Raw genomic sequence first — 24,524 nt, forward strand, 5'->3', positions numbered from 1 at the left:
TATAAACACTGATATACACAAAGCCCCGGATTCAGAAAGGAGTTACGTCAGCGTATCTCCAGATACGCCGTCGTAACTCCGAATGCGGGCCGTCGCATCTCGGCGCCTGATTCATAGAATCAGATACGCCTCAATGTTGCCTAGATACGAGCGGCGTAAGTCTCCTACGCTGTCGTATCTTAGGGTGCAATATTTACGCTGACCGCTAGGGGCGCTTCCCAAGACTTTTCCGCGTTGAATATGCAAATTAAGTAGATACGCCGATTCAGAAACGTACGTCCGCCCGGCGAATTTTTTTGCGTCGTTTACGTTAGGCTTTTTCCGGCGTAAAGTTACCCCTGCTATATGAGGCGTACGCAATGTTAAGTATGGACGTCGGGCCAGCGTCGAATTTTCCATCGATTACGTCGTTTGCTGAAGTCGTTCACGAATAGGGCTGTACGTAAGTTACGTTCACGTTGAAAGCATTGACTATTTGCGGCGTAATTTGGAGCATGCGCACTGGGATACGTTCATGGATGGCACATGCGCCGTAAGTCAAAAACGTCATTTACGTGGGGTCAGCCTTGATTAACATTCAACACGCCCACTGCCTGGATAATTTGTATTACACGGGCTTACGCCGGACCACATACGCTACGCCGCCGTAACTTAGGGCGCAGGTTCTTTCTGAATACAGAACCTGCCTCACTCACTTTGGGCCGGGCTTTCTGAATCCGGCTCAAAGAGTATTTATTAAATATCCATTCACCGACTCCCTAATGGTGGCCATACACACTTTGATTTTTCTCCTGTTCAGTTGGAAATAAATCTGAATGAGTCAAGCGAAGGATTCCTCCATTCCCCGATCGTAATCAGAGCAAAATCTTAAAGAGGAACTAAACTGAATAAAATAACGATTATGCAACCGATTATGTTGTGTGACCCAGCTCCCTGCATCCTAGCAACCAATTTTGGTGTGTGGCCTAGCTCCCTGCATCCTAGCAACCAATTATGTTGTGTGACTCAGCTCCCTGCATCCTAGCAACCAATTATGTTGTGTGGCCCAGTTGCCAGCATCCTAGAAACCAATTATGTTGTGTGACTCAGCTCCCTGCATCCTAGAAACCAATTATGTTGTGTGACCCAGCTCCCTGCATCCTAGCAACCAATTATGTTGTGTGGCCCAGTTGCCAGCATCCTAGAAACCAATTATGTTGTGTGACTCAGCTCCCTGCATCCTAGAAACCAATTATGTTGTGTGACCCAGCTCCCTGCATCCTAGCAATCAATTATGATGTGTGGCCCAGCTCCCTGCATCCTAGCAACCAATTATATTGTGTGGCCCAGCTGCCTGCATCCTATCAGCCAATTGTGATGTGAGCACCAACTGCCAGCATCTTAGCAACCAGTTTACGATCGATGTGCGATCAAAAACATGAGATCTGCAAACAACCGAATAATTATACAAAAAGCGATGAAAAGAAAACCTCAGCGTGGCTGAGAGCGGCTCCAGGTGAGACGGAATACAAAACTGAAAAAGAAAAGTACAGGCGCGCTCGCACTTTTAGGATAATTCTATCATACTAACCACATAATCCAAATATAGAAGAAAAAAAATGAAAATTCCCACCGAATTCATAAATTATAAAGTGCAAAAGTGTGTATATAAAGTATATGACAAAAGTAAGTACACCCCTCGGTCACATTCCTTGTATCTTTTCATGTGACAACACTGAAGAAATGACACTTTGTATCTACAATGTACAGGGGGGGGGGGTGTACACAGGGGGGGGAGGGGTGTACAGCTTGTATAACAAATAATTCAACACACAGCCATTCATGTCTAAACCGTTGGCAACAAAAGTGAGGACACCCCTAAGTGAAAATCTCCAAATTGGGCCCGATTAGCCATTTTCCCTCCCCGGTGTCATGTGACTCGTTACAAGGTCTCAGGTGTGAATGGGGAGCAGGTGTGATAAATTTGGTGTTATCGCTCTCACTCTCTCATACTGGTCACTGGAAGGACAACATGGCCCCTCATGGCAAAGATCTCTCTGAGGATCTGATATAAAGAATTGTGTCTCTACATAAAGATGGCCGAGGATAGAAGAACAGGAAGTGAAGGGAAATCTCACCATTAAGGACAGCGACTCACACAAAAGTCTGACAGGGGTTCTAGACCTAGAACACGTTTTGGCTGGAGGTGTAATTTCAATAAAAAAACATCTATTACATTTCTTTTATTTTATTAGGTTCATATAAAGTTCTACGTATATTTCATACTTACCATCTACAGTCAGCAGATGGCGCTCTTGCGTGTTTTCTGAAGGTTTTTCTCCTGTTCAGATGGAAATAAATCTGAATGAGTCAAGCGAAGGATTCCTCCATTCCCCGATCGTAATTCAGAGCAAAATTTTAAAGAGGAACTAAACTGAATAAAATAACGAGCCGACGGGCTTTTTATTGCAAAAAGAGACATTCTATCACTCTCTCTTCTGCAATAAAATAAACCTTCCCTTCCTTTACAACGTACAATACGTTATAAACCAAAAATATAATGTAACCAATAATATAATGTAACCAACAATATAATGTAACCAGTAATATAATGTAACCAATAATATAATGTAACCAATAATATAATGTACCCAGCAATATAATGTAACCAATAATATAATGTAACCAGAAAACAAATAAAATCCGCGCTATCAAAATAAAGCAGCTACAAAAACCAGTGAACAGTGGAAAACAACAAATAAAACATACAAATAGTAGCGCTAAAAAACGTGATAATAAAAATCAAATGACTGATACGTATATAAAAAAAAGTCCAAATATATATAGTGAAAAAATATGATGAACCAGTGAAAAAGGTGGTGAATAGTTCCAAAACCAGATGTCTGATATATAAACTAGAAAAAAGCGGAAGAAATTCCAAATGTATGTAGTGCAATGGTTCTCAACCTGGGGGTCGGGACCCCCTCGGAGGTCAAATGATGATTTGCCAGGGGTCACCAAATCCTGGGCTGTTGCCCGCGTTCCTCTCCCAGCCTTTTTGTGGCCACCCAGCAGGGCTGTCCCTGGAGCCCGCGGCCGCCCACTCAGCCTCTTTGCAGCCACCCATTCAGTTCACGGCATGGGTAGGGGGCAGAGACTAGAGGTCAGCTGACTGGTGAGGAATATTAAGTGGGAGAGAAGCAGAGGCGTATCTAGTGAAAATAGCGCCTATGGCAAGCACTAAAACAGCGCCCCTGTCAAAACATTTGAAACCCATCTTTCAGATAACCTTAACAAAAAAAACAGCTAACAAAACTAGTGATATTTATCATCCCTTGTGATACCTTGGGTAGTGACATATCCTCTTTATGGAGAAATCTGGGGTTTATTATTCCCCTGATCCCTCCTCTGCCCTCCAAGGTCAGGTAAATGCAGAACCAATACTGGAAGTGATGAAATCTTCATCACTTAAGGCCTCTCCTTCATCACAGGGGAGAGGGAGAAACTGATGTTCCTCCTTCTTCTTCATGCTCTGCCAATCCGACCAGATGGAATGGGAGAGCCTGGGAGAACAGGGGGAGGGCTGTGGCTGAACGCAGCAGGGATAGCGCTGCCATTGTCCATTAGCAAAGGTGCTGAAAAGGAGATCCTGCCTATGCTCGGGAGGAGGGAAGAAGAGACCTTCAGACCCCGGTAAGTGCCTTGCTGCCCAGCCACCCAACAGCGCCCCCTTCATATGGCGCCTATGGCACTTTCCATGGCTGCCATACCCTAGATACGCCACTGGAGAGAAGGAGACCCCCATCTCCTGATTTCAGCATAGGTGTCACTGCTGCGAGACACCACAGAGCTGGAGACACAGTGAGTAACACTACCTGTGATTAGAGTTGCCATTAAAAGTCCTCACTACAGTTTTCAGATCAGCAGATGACCTTCATCAAGAACACCGAAGTTGGCCGATCAGAACTCCCCTCAGCACTGCCACTCATCCCAACTCCCTGCCAGCATTGCCACTCATCCCATTCCCCCACCCCCCCACCAAGGAGTAAGAGAAGGAATAAAAATAGAAAATACATGGAAGGGAGATGAAAAGAGGGGGAGGAGCAAAGAAAAAGGAGAGAAAGAATAAGAGAAAGAACAAGAAAGATGGCTAGAGAGAGAAATGGGGGGGGGGGGGAAATAGGATAGAGATAAAAGGGAAAGAAAGGAGAAAAAAGAGAAACAATGCTACATCCTAAAAAGTACCATAAGGGGTTTGATACGGTACGAGTGGAAGGGACTCAGGGAGCGCTAAATGTCTGTGGGTTAGGGGCGCAAATTACTTGTCATACCTTAGGGGCTGACAACCCGCGCTACGAAAATAATTTTACTGTCTGGGGTCCCCACAGCTTGGGAAATTTTATCACGGGGGTCACGGCACTAGAAAGGTTGAGAAACACGGATGTAGTGGAAGAAAACTTGATTGATGTGTGAACACAGTGAATGGCGATTTTCTCTTCAGCGTGATAAACACGGGTGATGAACCCGCCACCAATACAGCAGAGGCTTTCCAGATATATAAAACCCAAATGAGCCGACCCCCAGAGGGTCAATCAAGCTTGATGTATACAAAGGCTGTATCAGGATAGGACTCTTCATACAACAAGGAAGATGTTCAATGGTATAAGATAATCACTCCCGAATGGTATACCCCCTCCGGCTGCCAGGTGGGTGTGAGAGGCCTGTCCAGGGACACTATACCCCCTCCGGCTGCCAGGTCGGTGTGAGAGACCTGTCCAGGTACACTATACCCCCTCCGGCTGCCAGGTGGGTGTGAGAGGCCTGTCCGGGTACACTATACCCCCTCCGGCTGCCAGGTGGGTGTGAGAGGCCTGTCCAGGTACACTATACACCCTCCAGCTGCCAGGTCGGTGTGAGAGGCCTGTCCAGGTACACTATACCCCCTCCGGCTGCCAGGTGGGTGTGAGAGGCCTGTCCGGGTACACTATACACCCTCCAGCTGCCAGGTCGGTGTGAGAGGCCTGTCCAGGTACACTATACCCCCTCTGTATCGAGTGGCGACGAAGTCAAAGTGTCGTTGGAAGCCAGATTGTTTCCGTCGTTGTTGGGCCTGAATCTGAAGTTCTCCTCCTCACCCATCTTTCTCTATCTACCTCAAGTTCACTGTTTGCCGTGTTGGGTAAGAATAAAAGCACAAGGAAGACACCGGCTGTATGGACATTCCGTCATTGCTGCTCTCATCATCATCATCATCATCATCCCTAGACACTCACAGAGGTAACACGCCATCCCTATTCTATCCAGCGGCTCCTGTGGTGGTAGCGCTACAAATGTAACCAGCAATATACCGACCGTGACACTGGGTGATACCATAGGCAATCCACCGTAGGTCACTGGAAGGACAACATGGCGCCTCATGGCAAAGAACTCTCTGAGGATCTGATATAAAGATTTGTGTCTCTACATAAAGATCCAAGACCACCACTGCCGCACTAAAGAATCTGAGGGTGAAGGTGATGGACTGGCAGGGGCGGACTGACCATTGAGTCACTTGGGCACTGCCCGAGGGCCCCATGCCACTAGGGGGCCCCATCAGGGTTGCCAGGCTCAGTAAAACCAGGGGCAATATGTAAAAATGTATGTTTTTTTTTTTACATCTGTCCCTGATATGTCCGAAACCGACATGCTTCTGATGTGAAAATCCCGAGATTTTAGCTGCCCCGCCTCTGTACTGCCTCCTGGCGTGGTGGCCATCTGTAAGCCCAGGGGCCCCATAATCTTCTATTGCCCGGGGGCCCCATGAGTTGTCAGTCCGCCCCTGTGGACTGGCCAATCATGTCTCCAGACCGAAACCCTACTGATCATCTGTGGGGGATCCTCAGACGGAAGGGGGAGGAGCGCAAGGTCTCCAACACCCACCAGCTCTGTGATGTCATCGTGGGGGAGGGGAAGAGGACTCCGGTGACAACCTGTGAAGCTCTGGTGACCTCCATGCCCAAGAGGGTTAAAAATAATGTCCGCCACACAAAATATGGACACTTTGGGCCCAATTTGGACATTTTCACTTAGGGGTGTCCTGACTTTTGTTGCCAGTGGTTTAGACATTAATGGCTGTGTGTTGAGTGATTTGTTATACAAGCTGTACACCCCTCCCCCCCTGTGTACACCCCTCCCCCCCCCCTGTACACTCCTCCCCCCCCCCCGCTGTACACTCCTCCCCCCCCCTGTACACCCCTCCCCCTGTACACTCCCCCCCTGTGTACACCCCCCCCCCCCCCCCCGTACACTCACTACACAACATTGTAGATACAAAGTGTCATTTCTTCAGTGTTGTCACAGATTTATTTTTGTAACGGAAGAACGTTTTCTGAGTGTATGGAGACGTTTATTATGTAATTCCATGGAGCGGAGGAGGGGAGGGGGGGGGTCACTAAGTGACGGACTGTAAACACCAGGCAGGGACCACTTCTGGATAAACCAGTTTCTTTTCTTACAATTACTTCCTGCTTCCCCCTAACAACCAACCAGAGAGACAGCGAGGAGAAAAGAGACTGCAGGCCTGGGCAGGAGACCGGAGGGGATAAGTAGAGCAAACCGTCAGAAGAGAGCGCTGAGCGGAGGAAAGAGACAGTCAGCGGATAGAGGAGAGAGAAAACAGAAGAGAAGAGAGAGCTGAACAGAGAGGAACAAACACAGAGGAGAAACAAGACAGCAAGCCAACGGGGGGGAGAGAGCCAAGAGACAGCAAACCCCGAGAGGTGACTGAGAGGAGGAAACAAGAGACTGAAAATAGAAGAGAGCAACAAACGGAGAGAGAGGGAGAGAGAGAGACATAGAGAAAGATAGAGAGAGAGAGAGAGAGAGAGAGAGAGAGAGAGAGAGAGAGAGAGAGAGAAGGACAGAGAGAGAGAGTGATAGAGAGGGAAAGAGAGAGGGGGAGAGAGAGAGAGAGAGAGAGAGAGGGGGAGAGAAGGACAGAGAGAGAGAGTGATAGAGAGGGAAAGAGAGAGGGGGAGAGAGAGAGAGAGAGAGAGAGAGAGAAGGACAGAGAGAGAGAGAGTGATAGAGAGGGAAAGAGAGGGGGAGAGAGAGAGAGAGACAGAGAGAGAGAGAGGGGGGAAGAGAGTGATAGAGAGGGAAAGAGAGAGGGGGAGAGAGATAGAGAGTGTGCAGAAAGGAGAAAGTAAAGAAAAGACAACGAGACGCAGAGACAGCCACTGTGCAAGAGAGAGAGGCTACCAGATCAGAGACTACACCGTGCATGAGACACACCTTGTACAGAGAGAAGAGACAGCTGGGTGTTAAGAAAAATTAGAGCGAACCGCCAGCAAGAGACATCTGAACTAAGACTGTAGGAGACTGACAGACGAGACAGACAGAACTCACAGCAGAGGAAGGAAATACAGAACTGACAGCAGGAGACAGACAGAACTGACAGCAGGAGACAGACAGAACTGACAGCAGGAGACAGACAGAACTGACAGCAGGAGACAGACAGAACTGACAGCAGGAGACAGACAGAACTGACAGCAGGAGACAGACAGAACTGACAGCAGGAGACAGACAGAACTGACAGCAGGAGACAGACAGAACTGACAGCAGGAGACAGACAAGCAGAACTGACAGCAGGAGACAGACAGAACTGACAGCAGGAGACAGACAAGCAGAGAGAAACAACAATTTAGAAGAAGGGAGAAGGTAGAATCCCCGACACTGACAACAAGATACAATGTAGATTTGACTTTTGGCAAAAAGTCCACTAAAGAAAAGACTAAGGCGGATCTCGCAGAGGACGGACTGACCGAGCTCCTGTTGGATTTCCGTCAGAGCCAACAAAGAGAAGAAGACCAGAAGACTCATCATGTCTTCGGAGATTTCATCGGCTGCTGACAGCGCAGACCCCCAAATCCCTCCACACCCCATGTACACCAAGGAGCCCCGAGCATCTTTTACCCCTCAAAGTGTCGACCCCGAAACAAAGAAAAGCGCCCCCACCGAGGAGTACTTCATATTCAGGGTAAGCCGGATGAAAGATGCCCTCTCTGGGGCTGTTTTTGCCATAATGGCAAACTTCTGGGTGCGGGCCTAGGGCGGCATGGGTGGAGGGGGCGGCATGGGTGGAGGGGGCGGCATGGGTGGAGGGGCGGCATGGGTGGAGGGGGCGGCATGGGTGGAGGGGGCGGCATGGGTGGAGGGGGCGGCATGGGTGGAGGGGCGGCATGGATGGAAGGGGTGGCATGGGTGGAGGGGGCGGCATGGGTGGAGGGGCGGCATGGGTGGAGGGGGCGGCATGGGTGGAGGGGCGGCATGGATGGAAGGGGTGGCATGGGTGGAGGGGGCGGCATGGGTGGAGGGGCGGCATGGGTGGAGGGGGTGGCATGGGTGGAGGGGCGGCATGGATGGAAGGGGTGGCATGGGTGGAGGGGGCGGCATGGGTGGAGAGGGCGGCATGGGTGGAGGGGGCGGCAGTGGTGGAGGGGGCACCAAGCCTCAATATGGATGAGTTGTAATAATGTTTTTTTTCCTGTTTTTATCTCTGAAGATTTGTGGCTACATTGGGTAAGAAGACTATGGAGGGAATATCGGGGGTCTCTTCTTGCTCTTGTTTGGTGGTCTGTAGGGGGGAAGCAGCTGCGGGGGTCATGTAGGGCCTGACCTGAGAGAAATGGCTGAGCTTGTACAGAGGACATGCAATAGTCCAGGGGGCCTAGGACAATATGGGCCCTATACAGTATATGGCCCTTGCAATCCTAGTTATGGGCTGTTTGTCTTTATAAGCATTGCTGTACAGATTGGCCCCAAGCATAGACAGGGGCCCAGAAAACATAAGGGTGTGAGGATGGTGCCGAGACACACACTCAGTCCAGAAGATAAAGTGCAGAACGAAGCCCAACCGGTAACATTCATGGCTGACAGCAGTCTGTAACGGAGCGGGTCTCAGCTGAGCTGACAGCGGAAAACGGCCTGGCCGGTCTGAGCCAAAGTGGGGAGGTTTTCCAAGAAGAGTAGCAGATCTCCACTTATCTGGAACCTCTCTTCCTGCCGCTAAGACCCTAAAAACAGGTGACCTGTCCCTACACTATCCACACACTAAAAGCGTGCCAAACCCAGGAGTCTTAAGTAGACTCTGCATGACCCAAGATGGCCGCCAGAGTCACATGGGCTGTCAGCGTCCAACTGTATTTTGCTGCCCCAGGAAACCATAGAGGAACTGTGTTGCTCCTGACTTCCTCTCCCCCTGTACTGCCCCTGCAGTTGAGCGCCACCTGCAGGGGATAAAATAGACTGCACCTGCCTACAGGTGGGTATGGGTATCAGTAAGGACCACCCACCCCCCATGTGACAACTCTTGTAATCTTGTTGGAGAAAGGTAAGTGCTTCCCCATATCTGGACATATTGGGCAGATCCACAAAAACTGGCGTATATTTAGGCGGGCGTAGCGCATCTCATATGCGCTACGCCGCCGTAAATCTGAGTGGCTCGTAGGGTATCCACAAAGAACTTGCTGCCATATGTGCGCCGGCGTAACGTAAATCTGCCGGCGTAAGGCCGCGTAATTCAAAGTAGGCTGGTAGTGGGCGTGTTGTATGCTAATCTACTATGACCCCACGTAATTGACGCTTTTTACGAACGGCGCAGGCGCCGTCCGTGGACGTATCCCAGTGCGCATGCGCGAAATCACGTCGCAAATAGTCAATGCTTTCGACGTGAACGTAACTTACGCAAAGCCCTATTCGCGAACGATTTACGTAAACGACCGAAAATTCGACGCTGTCCCGACGTCCATACCTAACATTGCGTACGCCTCATAGAGCCAGGGGTAACGTTACGCCGGAAAAAGCCTTACGTAAACAACGTAAAAAAATGCGCCGGCCGGACGTACGTTTGAGGATCGGTGTATCTAGCTAATTTGCATACTCGACGCGGAAATCAACGGAAGTGCCACCTAGCGGCCAGCGTAAATATGCACCTAAGATCCGGCGGCGTACTAAGGCGTACGTCAGTCGTATCTAGCCCACATTCAGGCGTATCTTGTTTTGTGGATACAAAACAAAGATACGACGGCGCATCGATGGAACTTACGCGGCGTATCAATAGATTCGCCAATGGATCTGGATCTGGCCCTAGGGGTCTTGTGGTGCAGATTTCCTATCCCGCTCGCGGAACGCCAAATCTCCGATCTCCTGATGTCTCTCATTCTCTCTTCCAATAGCCTTCGGTTGTCCAGCAGGCAGTGCAGAACCTTCGAGGGTCCCTCTCCGAAGATGAGGACGGGCAAATCCAAAGCTCCTGGATCCTGGCACAGTGAGTATTGAATCTGGTCTTGTGCCAATCAGTGTCTTTATTACCCGGTATCATGATTGGTGGAAGGGAAGAGCAGGAACAGAATGTGCCGCATTGTATGAAAGACGATCGTTCTTTATGGAGGATAATAACTTCGATCCGCATTGCCATCTGGGTGAAGGAAACGAATGGAGCCCGAATCCCGTAAGAGCTGCTGGACGTTTGCCCAGGTCTTCCCTACCTTTGCCCACAGCCAGGCACAAGGTGGCCTTTGTAGTCTCATTGTCTTCAATATTCAGTCTGGTGGGGGGGGGGGGGTCAGAGCCGGATTCCAGACAAGGCCAGGCCTCAGGGCGGCAGTGGGTGCAGGGGCGGCATTGCGGCTGAGAGGAGAGAACACTTTCACTTTAATTTCGGGAGTTCCCCCCCCCCGGTTCTCAATGTCAGTTTTGGCGGCAGCACCCCCCAAGGACCCGGCCTTGGGGCGGCAAAGGGAGTAAATCCGGGCCTGAGGGGGGGGGGGGTGTTGACTTTGTTGTTTTATTTTTTGGAGAGCTTGTAGGGAAGGGGATTTAGTGGGATACTCCAAGAAGTAGAACTGTTCACAACTGAGCGGGGGCAGATCCAGAGTCTAGTCTCGGGAGGGGCACTTCCAGAAAATACGTTTTTGCCGGCAATTTTTCCAGAAATTGTTGGTGTTGGAGCTTCAATCATCACGGCACCATGGTTGTTATGGTGACCCCCCCTGTACTTTGCCCTCCTGACCCTCCCCTGTACTGTACCCTTCTGACCCCCCTGTACTGTGCCCTCCTGACCCCCCCTATACTGTGCCCTCCTGACCCTCCCCTGTACTGTACCCTTCTGACCCCCCTGTACTGTGCCCTCCTGACCCCCCTATACTGTGCCCTCCTGACCCCTCCTGTACTGTGCCCTTCTGACCCCCCTGTACTGTGCCCTCCTGACCCCCCCTGTACTGTGCCCTCCTGAACCCCTGTACTGTGCCCTCCTGACCCCCCCTGTACTGTGCCCTCCTGACCCCCCCTGTACTTTGTCCTCCTGACCCTCCCCTGTACTGTACCCTTCTGACCCCCCTGTACTGTGCCCTCCTGACCCCCCCTATACTGTGCCCTCCTGACCCTCCCCTGTACTGTACCCTTCTGACCCCCCTGTACTGTGCCCTCCTGACCCCCCCTGTACTGTGCCCTCCTGACCCCCCCTGTACTTTGTCCTCCTGACCCTCCCCTGTACTGTACCCTTCTGACCCCCCTGTACTGTGCCATCCTGACCCCCCCTATACTGTGCCCTCCTGACCCTCCCCTGTACTGTACCCTTCTGACCCCCCTGTACTGTGCCCTCCTGACCCCCCCTGTACTGTGCCCTCCTGACCCCCCTGTACTGTATGTGACGGTATCGGTATGATATCCCCGTCAACGTTCCCTTCTTCCCATAACGAAAATCACCCCAATATTCCACGAGGAGGGATATCCCTGGAATCGCCCAGAAAGCCACACATGAAACCAGCTTACTGCTTGAACAACACAGACTTTAATGTTATAACACACAGCTTATATGTCATTTCCAAAACTGTTACAATGACAAATCTCCGCCCCCCTCACACTGGGGCTTCCATACAGATTATAGGTAGACACGACGGGGCCGATGCTGAAACACATTTTCTTTAGACAATGACATCAATGACGCTGAGCACTAGCTGTACTGAATACATCAACCAGACCGCTCGACCCCGCATATAGAGAGATAATTACCACAATGAAGCAATCAGAATAATTAACACAAGCCACTTAAACCCAGCTCTCCTTCACACAACACAATAGATCAATTAACCTTTAGAAATAGTGAGGGGACATTAGCACATCAATAACCTGGCTAGTAGGGAGCAGTAAACTGAGACATATAGGCAAATGTATCACAATGGCCCCCCTTTTGCTCCCTGCTCCGGCAAACCCGGTTGGACCTTCCCTGGTCCAGTAGGGTTGACGGGTTCAGAGCTATTAGTCAGAGGTTAACTCCGTTTGGCATGACTGACCTCCCTTGGCAACTGCTTCAGACTCAGGTATGTCACCGGGTCGTCAGATCACACGCCGGTCAGTCCCCAAGTCTTTGTGCGATCTGCAAAGTCACCAGAAGTCAGTGTGAAGACAGCGAATGGGTCTGTGCGCCGCCGTCTAGGTGTCCCGCTATGGGAGGGGGCAGGTTATGGCTCTGAAGTGACAATCCCAGGAGATTCATAAAAAGAAAAAGTTATATTTGTTGTAGCACTGGTGCTCAGAGTCCGGGGGGGGGGGGGAGAGAGGGGACTCAGAGCCCCATAAGGTCAGCCACCCCCTGCTCCCTCCGCAGCCGCCGGTTCTCCTCTTGGAGCTTCTCCAGCTCCATCTCCAGTTCATGGAGCCTGGGGGGGTCAGCCTGCTGTGACCTCAGGTGGTTGTTCTCCTCCTCCATGCGGCTTATGCACTCCTCCAGCTCTATGTACTCACGGATCAGCTCCTGCTTGCTCATGTCCTGCAGGCTCTCCACGTGGTCCATCATCAGGAACTGGGTGGTGGTGTAAGGGGCCACCGGTGGGCCCTTGGCGAACATCTCGGCACGCATCTGGGACGCCCGCTGCGACTCCCTCTCCTCCAGTCGCTTCTTCTCCTCCCAGGTCAGCTTGTTATACGGCTTCCAGGACCTCTTCTTCTTGAAGGGTGGCCGGCGGTGCCTCTTTCTGCCCAGCTCCCTCCAGGGCCCCTCCGGCTCAGGGCTGTCGCCCATGACCAGCTGACAATGGTGTTCCCTGTTGTCCGTAATAACAGATTGTACCATGAGGGCTTCGTAAGGGGTGCCCAATGGTTCTTCCTGACCCAGCTCCTTTGGATCCCAAGCCGAGTCTACACAATGGGCTGCTGCTGGTGGGCGGTACCCAGGTTGAGACCAATTTGACCTGGTGTTGTCATTCATGGGGCAATTCTGCTTGAAGTGACCCAGCTGTTTGCACCGGAAGCAGCGTTGTTCGTTGCCCTCCTGGCGATGATAGCGAGGGCTAGATGTCACCGGTCTGTTAGGAGGTTGGTATCTAGCGGTTGGTGGGTGTGAGGGCACCGTTTGTGGTGGAGGTTGTTCCTGTGGTGTGACCTGGTTCGTCTTGCGAGTATCTGCATATTCATCCGCCAACTTCGCGGCCTCTGGTAGAGTCATGGGCCTGCGATCTCTCACCCAATCCTTGACGTCCGTCTGGATGTGATTGTAAAATTGCTCCAGGAGCATTAGTTGCAAAATGTCCTCTGCGGTGGTGGCCTGGCTGCTGTTAGCCCAGTTAGAGGCCGACCGGGACAATTGGCATGCCCATTCCGCATAAGAGTCTTTCGTGGTTTTGCGTGAGTCCCTGAACTTCTGTCGGTGGGACTCTGGGGTTACTGCATAACGAGCCAGGAGCACTTCTTTAACCCGGGCGTAGCTATGGATATCCTGATCTGGCACGGTCCGGAAAGCATCAGAAGCTTTGCCTGACAGTTTGCCTGACAATATTGAAACCCAGTCTCCTCTAGCTATTCGGTGCAGGTTACATTGTCGCTCAAAATCCGCCAGGAAGTTATCAATCTCACAGTCCTTTTCATCAAAAGCTTTAAAAGCGCTAAACGGAATCTTCCTTGCGTCTGCTGTGCTGTACTCACTGTTCGGAGAAGGTGCGGCTGCTTATTGGACTGCTGCCAGTTTTAACTGTAGCTCTGCGTCCCTTATTTGTTTATCCTTCTGTAGCTCTGCGTCTCTTATTTCTTTAGCCTTCTGTAGCTCTGCGTCCCTTATTTGTTTATCCTTCTGTAGTTCTGCGTCCCTTATTTGTTTATCCTCCTGTAGCTCTGCGTCTCTTATTTGTTTATCCTTCTGTAGTTCTGCGTTTACTAACATGTCCATCACTTTCAGTACCACATCTGGCGTTGGGTTCGGGCCGAACCACGCTAGCTTCTCTCTCATTAGCTTGTTGGCTGGCGATTCCTCCTCCTGAATCACTGGTGTCTCCATCTCTTGTACTGCTGGCGTTGCTGCAATCCCGTCCTCCTGGTCTAGCTCCATTGATTCTGCTATGATGACCCGCTTGGTTTTGTTGCTAGCAATCCTTCCACGAACTTCCAGTAGTTCTTCCAGTGTCTGCTTGGAATCCGGGTGTGAAGGGGAATAGAAGGGAAAAATCCCACCGCTACCAACCAATTGTGACGGTATCGGTATGATATCCCCGTCAACGTTCCCTTCTTCCCATAACGAAAATCACCCCAATATTCCACGAGGAGGGATATCCCTGGAATCGCCCAGAAAGCCACACATGAAACCAGCTTACTGCTTGAACAACACAGACTTTAATGTTATAACACACAGCTTATATGTCATTTCCAAAACTGTTACAATGACAAATCTCCGCCCCCCCTCACACTGGGGCTTCCATACAGATTATAGGTAGACACGACGGGGCCGATGCTGAAACACATTTTCTTTAGACAATGACATCAATGACGCTGAGCACTAGCTGTACTGAATACATCAACCAGACCGCTCGACCCCGCATATAGAGAGATAATTACCACAATGAAGCAATCAGAATAATTAACACAAGCCACTTAAACCCAGCTCTCCTTCACACAACACAATAGATCAATTAACCTTTAGAAATAGTGAGGGGACATTAGCACATCAATAACCTGGCTAGTAGGGAGCAGTAAACTGAGACATATAGGCAAATGTATCACACTGTACCCTTCTGATCCCCCTGTACTGTGCCCTCCTGACCCCCCCTGTACTGTGCCCTCCTGACCCCCCCCCCTGTACTGTGCCCTCCTGACCCTCCCCTGTACTGTGCCCTCCTGACCCCTCCTGTACTGTGCCCCTCTGACCCCCCTGTACTGTGCCCTCCTGAACCCCCCGGTACTGTGCCCTCCTGACCCCGCTGTACTGTGCCCTTCTGACCCCCCTGTACTGTGCCCTCCTGACCCCCCCTGTACTGTGCCCTCCTGACCCTCCCCTGTACTGTACCCTTCTGACCCCCCTGTACTGTGCCCTCCTGACCCCCCCCCCTGTACTGTGCCCTCCTGACCCCCCCCTGTACTGTGCCCTCCTGACCCCCCCTGTACTGTACCCTTCTAAACCCCCTGTACTGTGCCCTCCTGACACCTCCTGTACTGTGCCCCTCTGACCCCCCTGTACTGTGCCCTCCTGACCCCCCCTGTACTGTGTCCTCCTGACCCCCCTGTACTGTGCCCTCCTGACCCCCCCTGTACTGTGCCCTCCTGACCCCCCCTGTACTGTGCCCTCCTGACCCTCCCCTGTACTGTACCCTTCTGACCCCCCTGTACTGTGCCCTCCTGACCCCCCCTGTACTGTGCCCTCCTGACCCCTCCTGTACTGTACTTTTCTGATCCCCCTGTACTGTGCCCTCCTGCCCCCCCCCCCTGTACTGTGCTCTTCTGACCCCCCTGTACTCTACCCTCCTGATCCCCCCTGTACTGTGCCCTCCTGACTCCCCCCCTGTACTGTGCCCTTCTGACCCCCCTGTACTGTACCCTGCTGATCCCCCCTGTACTGTGCCCTCCTGACTGCCCCCCCCTATCCTGTGCCCTCCTGACTCCCCCCCCCTGTACTGTGCCCTCCTGCCCCCCCTGTACTGTGCCCTTCTGACCCCCCTGTACTGTGCCCTCCTGATCCCCCTGTACTGTGCCCTTTGTGTTGACTAGTCTTTGATTTATGGAATGTTTTCCTTTTGTAAAATCGATTTTATTGAAAGTCCTAATCAATATATGTTTAATTCTATCAACTATTTATACTTTATTTCTTGAACGTAGGTGTGTCAATTGGTAGGGGGCCCCAGGCATTACTTTGCCCAGGGGCCCATGATTAAGACGGCCCTGCATTTCCCTAGAAATTCCGTTAAGCGGGGGAGCAAAACGATATTACACTAATCCTACCAACCCTTGCAATCCCAGTACCTACCTAGGAGGGCGCTACACTAAAGTGTAGAATTTGATTCATGCTTTTGAGATTTCCATTTCCACCAGCTGGAACTCCTCTTTGCGGTTGGTTTTGGTAACGGAACGCCGACACCAAAGATTTGGTACATCCATTTTTTTTAGGGGGATTTAAAAATCAGGTGTAAAGTTGTTGGCAAAACAGGGACTGCCCTCCTATCAGGAGAAGCGTAATGGAAGGTTTAGTGAAAAGCGATAATGTTTCTGCCATCTGATTGGTCTCCTGTGTGTCCTGTACAGGATCAGCCATTGGGGCACGGAGCGCGAAGTCCTCGCCTTCCTGTGCGAACGTTCCCTCCTCATCTGTTACTACAACTTCCTAGAGATGGGCAGCTGCCGTTTATTCCGCATCCCTCTGAACTTCATTGACACCGTGATATGGGGACCTCTGACCTACCCCAAGATGGCGCTAAACAAGTAAGTCTTCTGCCGAAACCCGGAACTAAAAGTCTATGGAGATCCAATATCTAGCTTTTCGTTTTGGATAGAGTGGGGGAGGGGGGGGGTTGTGTATTGTCTGTAACACTGAGCCACACTGGCAGCCGGTTTCTGATTGGAGTTTCACCAGCCAGGACTGATCCTAGGCAGGTGCGTGGGGTGCAGTGCACCCAGGCGCCACAGAAGTGGGGGCACTGAAGCACCACAGTGCTCCCTTCCCTCCTCCTCTCCTTGTCCGTGTCCAGAGGTGGCTCTCTCCGCCGGTCACCGCCGCCGCCACTGTGTTTCCTGCCCAAGCCTGTCCCCCCCCTCCTCCTATCAGAGGAGCAAAGCGAGGCAGTGGCTGTCTCTGTGTGGAGAGAGACCAGCCGTGCAGTGACGTCGCTGGGGGGCGGTCCGTGCCTGACGTGTTCTCCTTGACCGTGTTAGGGGAGCATCTCTGTGTTTGAGTTGTTGCCATAGAAACAGTTGTAAAGGGGAGGAGTTGGTAACATGACCACGCCCATGTGGGGGGCGCCAGCAATATTTCTGCACCCAGGCGTCTGTGACCCTAGGATTGGCCCTGGCACCAGCAGATCCCAGAAGCCGGTGGCCGTTCACTGGAGCAGAGACCACGCTGGGAGCGGGAATAAGAATTCCTACAGCAGGAGGACAAGCCCAGGTTCCCATCTCCACCATTCCACTATTCCCGGGTCATCAGAAGAGTTCAGGAATTGTTCATCCCTTCTGGTGGCTCCACCACGTGGCCTTGATCTATGGACTCCTCACCATCACACTGGAGGGTCCGCCATATTCCTGCTGCACATCCAACTTCCCTCCAATACCTCCAGGTTACGGGAACTATGTAGAGTTGGTGGCGCCGGGAGAAAAGATCGCGGAAAAGTCATAAAGAACAAATTCCGACATTTCCCGTTCTTATTTCCCATTCTTATTGGTTGTCTCTTCTCTCTCCAGGAGGGAGGGGAATGCTCTCCAGGTGAAATGGGACAAGCTCCGAGCTCCTCCATCTTTCCTCTCGTGGTGGAATCCATGGACAGAAGACCTTTCCTACGTCAACCTCGTCCAACACCCGGGAGTGACCGCCCAGGAGGACCTGAGAGACATGTGCCAGGTAAAGGGACACAAATGGGGACTATCAGGAGAGGGTACGTCACATATATCTTGTATGATACAATTCCCAATGACCCCCCTTATTCCCCCACCAATGATCCCTTCATCTCCACAAGGGCAGTGTTAAGGAATCATCCAAACAGGGGGGGAGGGGGAATACCGATCGTCTCCCCTGCAGATCGTTACATAGAATTGAAGGGTCTGTAATTTTTCTCATAGGTGTATTTATTATGATAGAGACAGAGGGCCAGATCCACAAAGAGCCGCCGTAACTTAAATATTCTGATTTAAGTTACACTGCCGGCAAAATCTCTACCTAAGTGCCCGATCCACAAAGCACTTACCCAGAAATTTTCGGGTGTGTAACTTAAATTCCGCCGGCGCAAGGCGTTCCTATTCAAATGGGGGCGAGTCCCATTTAAATTAGGCGCGCTCCCGCGCCGGACGTACTGCGCATGCTCGTGACGTAATTTTCCCGACGTGCATAGCACGAAATTACATTACGCCGAGCTTCGTGAATCGCGCCGGGTCAAAAAAATTGCGTCGGGAAAAAAAAAAGATACGGCGGGAAAAAAATAAAAATAAAATAACAGCGTCGCTGGACAGAAGGGTCTGCTTTTACAAGGCCTAAACAGTTTACAAAAAGCAGCCCTAATTTTACACATGCAACTTAATACTTACAGAGAAAAAACTAAGCGTAAAAGCTTCGTGGATCTCCGTAAGTGCTAATTTGCATACCCGAAGCGGCATTTCGGCGCGAAATGCCCCCAGCGGCGGATGCGGTACTGCATCCTAAGATCCGGCAGTGTAAGTCCCTTACAGATGCCGGATCTTCTGCCTAACTATGGAAAACTGATTCTGTGGATCAGTTCCATAGATAGAAACAGGGATACGACGGCGTATCTCTTTTGAGCATCTGGCCCAGAATATCAACCAAAAATCATTAATCAAAATTGCCATGGCTAGAAATGCTGGGGGGGGGGGGGGCAGGGGTTTCAAAGTGATTTCTCAGCAAAATAAGGAATAGAGACATGGATGGATGGCTGGAGACATGGATGGATGGATGGATGGAGACATGGATGGATGGATGGATGGAGACATGGATGGATGGTGATATGGATGGATGGAGACATAGATGAAGACATGGATGGACGGAGGGATTGAGACATAGATGGATGGAGACATGGATGGATGGAGACATGGATGGATGGATGGATGGAGACATGGATGGTAATATGGATGGATGGTAATATGGATGGATGGATGGTGATATGGATGGAGGGATGGAGACATGGATGGAGACATGGATGGATGGATGGATGGATGGAGACATGGATGAATGGATGGATGGAGACATGGATGGATGGAGACATGGATGGATGGAGACATGGATGGATGGAGACATGGATGGATGGAAACATGGATGGATGGATGGAGACATGGATGGATGGAGACATGGATGGATGGAAACATGGATGGGTGGAGGGATGGAGACATGGATGGATGGAGACATGGATGGATGGATGGATGGATGGAGACATGGATGGATGGATTGGATGTGGAGACATGGATGGATGGAGACATGGATGGATGGATGGATGGAGACATGGATGGATGACATGGATGGATGGATGGAGACATGGATGGATGGAGACATGGATAGGCGGAGGGCTGGAGACATGGATGGATGGATGGAGAGATGGATGGATGGAGACATGGATGGAGACATGGATGGAGACATGGATGGATGAATGGATGGAGACATGGATGGATGGATGGATGGAGACATGGATGGATGGATGGATGGATGGATGGATGGAGACATGGATGGAGGGATGGAGACATGGATGGATGAATGGATGGAGACATGGATGGATGGATGGAGACATGGATGGAGACATGGATGGATGGAGACATGGATGGATGGATGGAGACATGGATGGATGGATGGATGGATGGATGGAGACATGGATGGAGGGATGGATGAATGGATGGAGACATGGATGGATGGATGGATGGATGGAGACATGGATGGATGGATGGAGACATGGATGGAGACATGGATGGATGGAGACATGGATGGATGGATGGAGACATGGATGGATGGAGACATGGATGGATGGATGGATGGATGGAGACATGGATGGAGACATGGATGGATGGAGACATGGATGGATGGATGGAGACATGGATGGATGGAGACATGGATGGATGGATGGATGGATGGAGACATGGATGGGGGGGTTGCTCTGAATATTACAAATGAATGAAAATTTGTGGGGCTCTCATAGAGTTTATATGTAAAATGTAGATTTGGCCTCCATAGATCTCCCGCTTGTCACCTCCCCCCCTCCTCCTCCTTCTCCATGTATCTTTATTAGCAGTGAGTCTTGTGTACAAAGTAACGATGTTCTGTTTGTTCGGCTCCCTCCAGCCTCGGCCGTCACTAATCTATATTGATCGGTGGCGTCTGATAAATAATCTTCATTCCTTGTCAGGCATTTGTTACAGAATCCCCTCTGTGGAATCGCGGCGCCGCCGTCGTTCGTTGTTGGGTATCGATCAGTTTTCCGCGTAACAAATTAGCTTCATGTCATCCCGGCAATTTGTCCGGGAAAGCTGGCGTATTATTATCCTCCCAGCCGCCTCCAAAGTCAATTACCAGAGCGCCGGGCCAAGCGGGGAATCACATATCGGGAAATATCATCGTTCAAAAAGAAAGATGGCTTCTCTCCGCCATGCCTGCCGGGACAGGAAGGAAAAGTCATTGCAAAAGAAAAGAAATAAAAGACATTTGTAGAGTCAGTCCACCAAAAACTGATACTAAGATGCAGGCTGCGATGAAGATAAAGGGGGAGGGGACAATGATGTTGGCAAAGATGAAGAGATCTCTATAGCTAAGCCCAAATTACTGAAACGTGTTTAAAGGGCAGATCCATAGTGGAAGAATGCAGTGTGTGTTATCAATAAAGCTTTGATGACATCATCGGAATATGGCCCTGATATTCATATTGGAGGTGGGTGGAGGGTGTGGAACCAAGGACGGTACTCAGAGGTGGGTAGGGGGTGTGGAACCAAGGACGGTGCTCAGAGGTGGGTAGGGGGTGTGGAACCAAGGACGGTGCTCAGAGGTGGGTAGGGGGTGGAACCAAGGGATAGGGTTCAGAGGTGGGTAGGGGGTGCGGAACCAAAGACAGAGCTCAGAGGTGGGTAAGGGGTGTGGAACCTAGGACGGTGCTCAGAGGTGGGTAGGGGGTGTGGAAGCAAGGACAGGGCTCGGAGGTGGGTAGGGGATGTGGAACCAAGGATGGTGCTCAGAGGTGGATAGGGGGTGGAACCAAGGACAGGGCTCGGAGGTGGGTAGGGGGTGTGGAGCCAAGGACGGTGCTCAGAGGTGGGTAGGGGGTGGAACCAAGGACAGGGCTCAGAGGTGGGTAGGGGGTGGAACCAAGGACAGGGTTTGAAGGTGGGTAGGGGGTGTGGAACCAAGGACGGTGCTCAGAGGTGGGTAGGGGGGTGTGGAACCAAGGACGGTGCTCAGAGGTGGTTAGGGGGTGTGGAACCAAGGACGGTGCTCAGAGGTGGGTAGGGGGTGTGGAACCTAGGACGGTGCTCAGAGGTGGGTAGGGGGTGTGTAACCAAGGATGGACTCAGAGGTGGGTAGGGGGTGTGGAACCAAGGACGGTGCTCAGAGGTGGGTAGGAGGTGAAACCAAGGACAGGCCTCGGAGGTGGGTAGGGGGTGAAACCAATAACAGGGCTCGGAGGTGGGTAGGGGGTGAAACCAATAACAGGGCTCGGAGGTGGGTAGGGGGGGGGGGGGGAACCAAAGACGGTGCTCAGAGGTGGGTAGGGGGTGTGGAACCAAGGACCGTGCTCGGAGGTGGGTAGGGGGTGGAACCAAGGACAGTGCTCCGAGGTGGGTAGGGGGTGGAACCAAGGACAGGGCTCGGAGGTGGGTAGGGGGTGGAACCAAGGACGGTGCTCAGAGGTGGGTAGGGGGTGGAACCAAGGACGGTGCTCAGAGGTGGGTAGGGGGTGGAACCAAGGGATAGGGTTCAGAGGTGGGTAGGGGGTGCGGAACCAAAGACAGAGCTCAGAGGTGGGTAGGGGGTGGAACCAAGGACGGTGCTCAGAGGTGGGTAAGGGGTGGAACCAAGGACGGTGCTCAGAGGTGGGTAGGGGGTGGAACCAAGGGACAGGGCTCAGAGGTGGGTAGGGGGTGTGGAACCAAGGACGGTGCTCAGAGGTCGGTAGGGGGTGGAACCAAGGACGGTGCTCAGAGGTGGGTAGGGGGTGGAACCAAGGGACAGGGGTCGAAGGTTCCACCGTGTTCCACCGCGTCCCCCCACGTTCCTGCTGAAAAAAGCCCTGATTTTGGATTTATATTTTACATTGGAATTGGTTGGACCCTCAGTGACTCATTTTAATGTTTTCACTCACAGAGGATTTTGTGTTTTTTGTTTTTCACAGCTGGAGCAATTTAAGGAGAAGCTATTGGAAATGGTGAACGTGGCCCACCAGAGCAGCCCCCTCCCTGGGAGAGCCAATGGCGCTCTCCTCCTCACCAGGCCGGTGCCGATCGATACGTCCATCGGACTCGTGTCCTTCGTCAACAGCAAAGTCCAGTTGGGTTACGCCAAGCCAAGGTGGGGATTCGGATTTTGAATGGTCACCATGGAAATACTCCAAGTGAGGGATCCAGGAAGACATCGAAGGGGAGGACAAACGTCATCAGATCGACATCACTCAATCATCTACATCACTCAATCACCTACATCACTCAATCATCGACATCACTCAATCATCGACATCACTCAATCATCGACATCACTCAATCATCGACATCAATCATCACTCAATCATCGACATCACTCAATCATCGACATCACTCAATCATCTACATCACTCAATCATCGACATCACTCAATCATCTACATCACTCAATCATCTACATCAATCATCACTCAATCATCAACATCACTCAATCATCGACATCACTCCATCCTTCCTCTTTTCCCAGAGTGAATATTAAGTTTAGTTAGCAATTTTTAAGGACTGAAATACTTAACTACATTCAGCACTTCAAGTGAAGGAAAACATTCGACCCGATGGAAGTCAGACTCTATGACGGGGAAACATCCGACCCGATGGAAGTCAGACTCTATGACGGGAAAACATCCGACCCGATGGAAGTCAGACTCTATGACGGGGAAAACATTCGACCCGATGGAAGTCAGACTCTATGACGGGAAAACATCCGACCCGATGGAAGTCAGACTCTATGACGAGGAAAACATCCGACCCGATGGAAGTCAGACTCTATGACGGGGAAACATCCGACCCGATGGAAGTCAGACTCTATGACGGGAAAACATCCGACCCGATGGAAGTCAGACTCTATGACGGGGAAAACATCCGACCCGATGGAAGTCAGACTCTATGACGGGAAAACATCCGACCCGATGGAAGTCAGACTCTATGACGAGGAAAACATCCGACCCGATGGAAGTCAGACTCTATGACGAGGAAAACATCCGACCCGATGGAAGTCAGACTCTATGACGGGAAAACATCCGACCCGATGGAAGTCAGACTCTATGACGGGAAAACATCCGACCCGATGGAAGTCAGACTCTATGACGGGGAAACATCCGACCCGATGGAAGTCAGACTCTATGACGGGAAAACATCCGACCCGATGGAAGTCAGACTCTATGACGGGGAAAACATTCGACCCGATGGAAGTCAGACTCTATGACGAGGAAAACATTCGACCCGATGGAAGTCAGGCTCTATGACGGGGAAAACATTCGACCCGATGGAAGTCAGGCTCTATGACGAGGAAAACATGTGGGCATCACTCTTTCTTATCAAGTACTTTAGAAATATATTTATTTATAGAAAATGAAATTTTGTGACAACAATTTGTTTGAGAAATAAAGGAAAGAACAGCCGGACGTCTCGTCTCTTCCTCGTATAGTGATTGTAACGGCTACCCAGATAGTGAGAGGGTCTCAGCCGTTGGAGAAGTCCTTTTCCCTGGCAAGCTGCGATATGCAGGTACCGCCGGTATATCCCATCGAACGCCCTTCCAAGAAACGAGACGTGCTACGTTTGCAGAGTCAAGCAGGACTGACTTTTATTGCACATTTCACCTCACTTTTTATATGGTTACAAGCTTACATGAACAATGACACTCTCCGCCCCCCCCTTCACACACATACTTTGAAATAATGACATTCCCTTGAATCAATCAGTCTCTAGACCATTTGGCTCCAATCTTATTTAACATGACTTGATCAGACAATAGAATTCAATTAACCTTTAAAACAATTAAACACTCACAGATCATCCCATCAACATACACCTGACAGAAGACTGCTATCTTGAACAATACACAAAAGAGTTAATTAACTAAGAAGGGACATTAGAATTTTAGCAGTTAAAGAGTCATTCTACAATTAACCCTTTGTAGGCCTCACTGTAGGATTATCATCGATGTCCACACAGAATACATAGTTCCATAGGTCTGTTACACTACTCCCCTTTTGTGGAACACTCCGGCAGACCCGGATTGATCCTTTTCGGGTCAACTTGGGGATGTCCGGTCTGCTGTTAGGGTAAAAGTTCCGTTTGCCTGGACAGAACGTCGGCCTTCCCATTGGCTTACCTGGTCGGTAGCTCATGGTGACGGTG

General features: G+C 50.9%; 1 protein-coding gene across 1 annotated transcript; it reads left to right on the forward strand.

Annotated features, from left to right (window-relative positions):
* The first annotated feature begins 7,087 nt into the window (after window positions 1-7,087).
* LOC120946603 (tumor protein p63-regulated gene 1-like protein) lies at window positions 7,088-22,649 on the forward strand. The gene is made up of 5 exons (XM_040361162.1): window positions 7,088-7,996; window positions 10,194-10,285; window positions 16,519-16,695; window positions 17,671-17,827; window positions 22,299-22,649. Exons 1-5 carry the CDS (start codon window positions 7,841-7,843, stop codon window positions 22,491-22,493), a joined length of 777 nt encoding a protein of 258 aa, XP_040217096.1. The 5' UTR covers window positions 7,088-7,840; the 3' UTR covers window positions 22,494-22,649.
* The last annotated feature ends 1,875 nt before the right edge of the window (window positions 22,650-24,524 follow it).

This window comes from Rana temporaria, chromosome 8 (assembly GCF_905171775.1).
Source record: "Rana temporaria chromosome 8, aRanTem1.1, whole genome shotgun sequence".
In the NCBI taxonomy this organism is placed as follows: Eukaryota; Metazoa; Chordata; class Amphibia; order Anura; family Ranidae; genus Rana; species Rana temporaria.

Coding starts and splice junctions, on each gene's coding strand:
- LOC120946603 (XM_040361162.1), top strand. CDS start 7,841: ATGTCTTCGGAGATTTCATCGGCTGCTGACAGCGCAGACCCCCAAATC. Junction 10,286..16,518: donor AGCTCCTGGATCCTGGCACA/GTGAGTATTGAA, acceptor TGTCCTGTACAG/GATCAGCCATTGGGGCACGG. Junction 16,696..17,670: donor CCCAAGATGGCGCTAAACAA/GTAAGTCTTCTG, acceptor TTCTCTCTCCAG/GAGGGAGGGGAATGCTCTCC.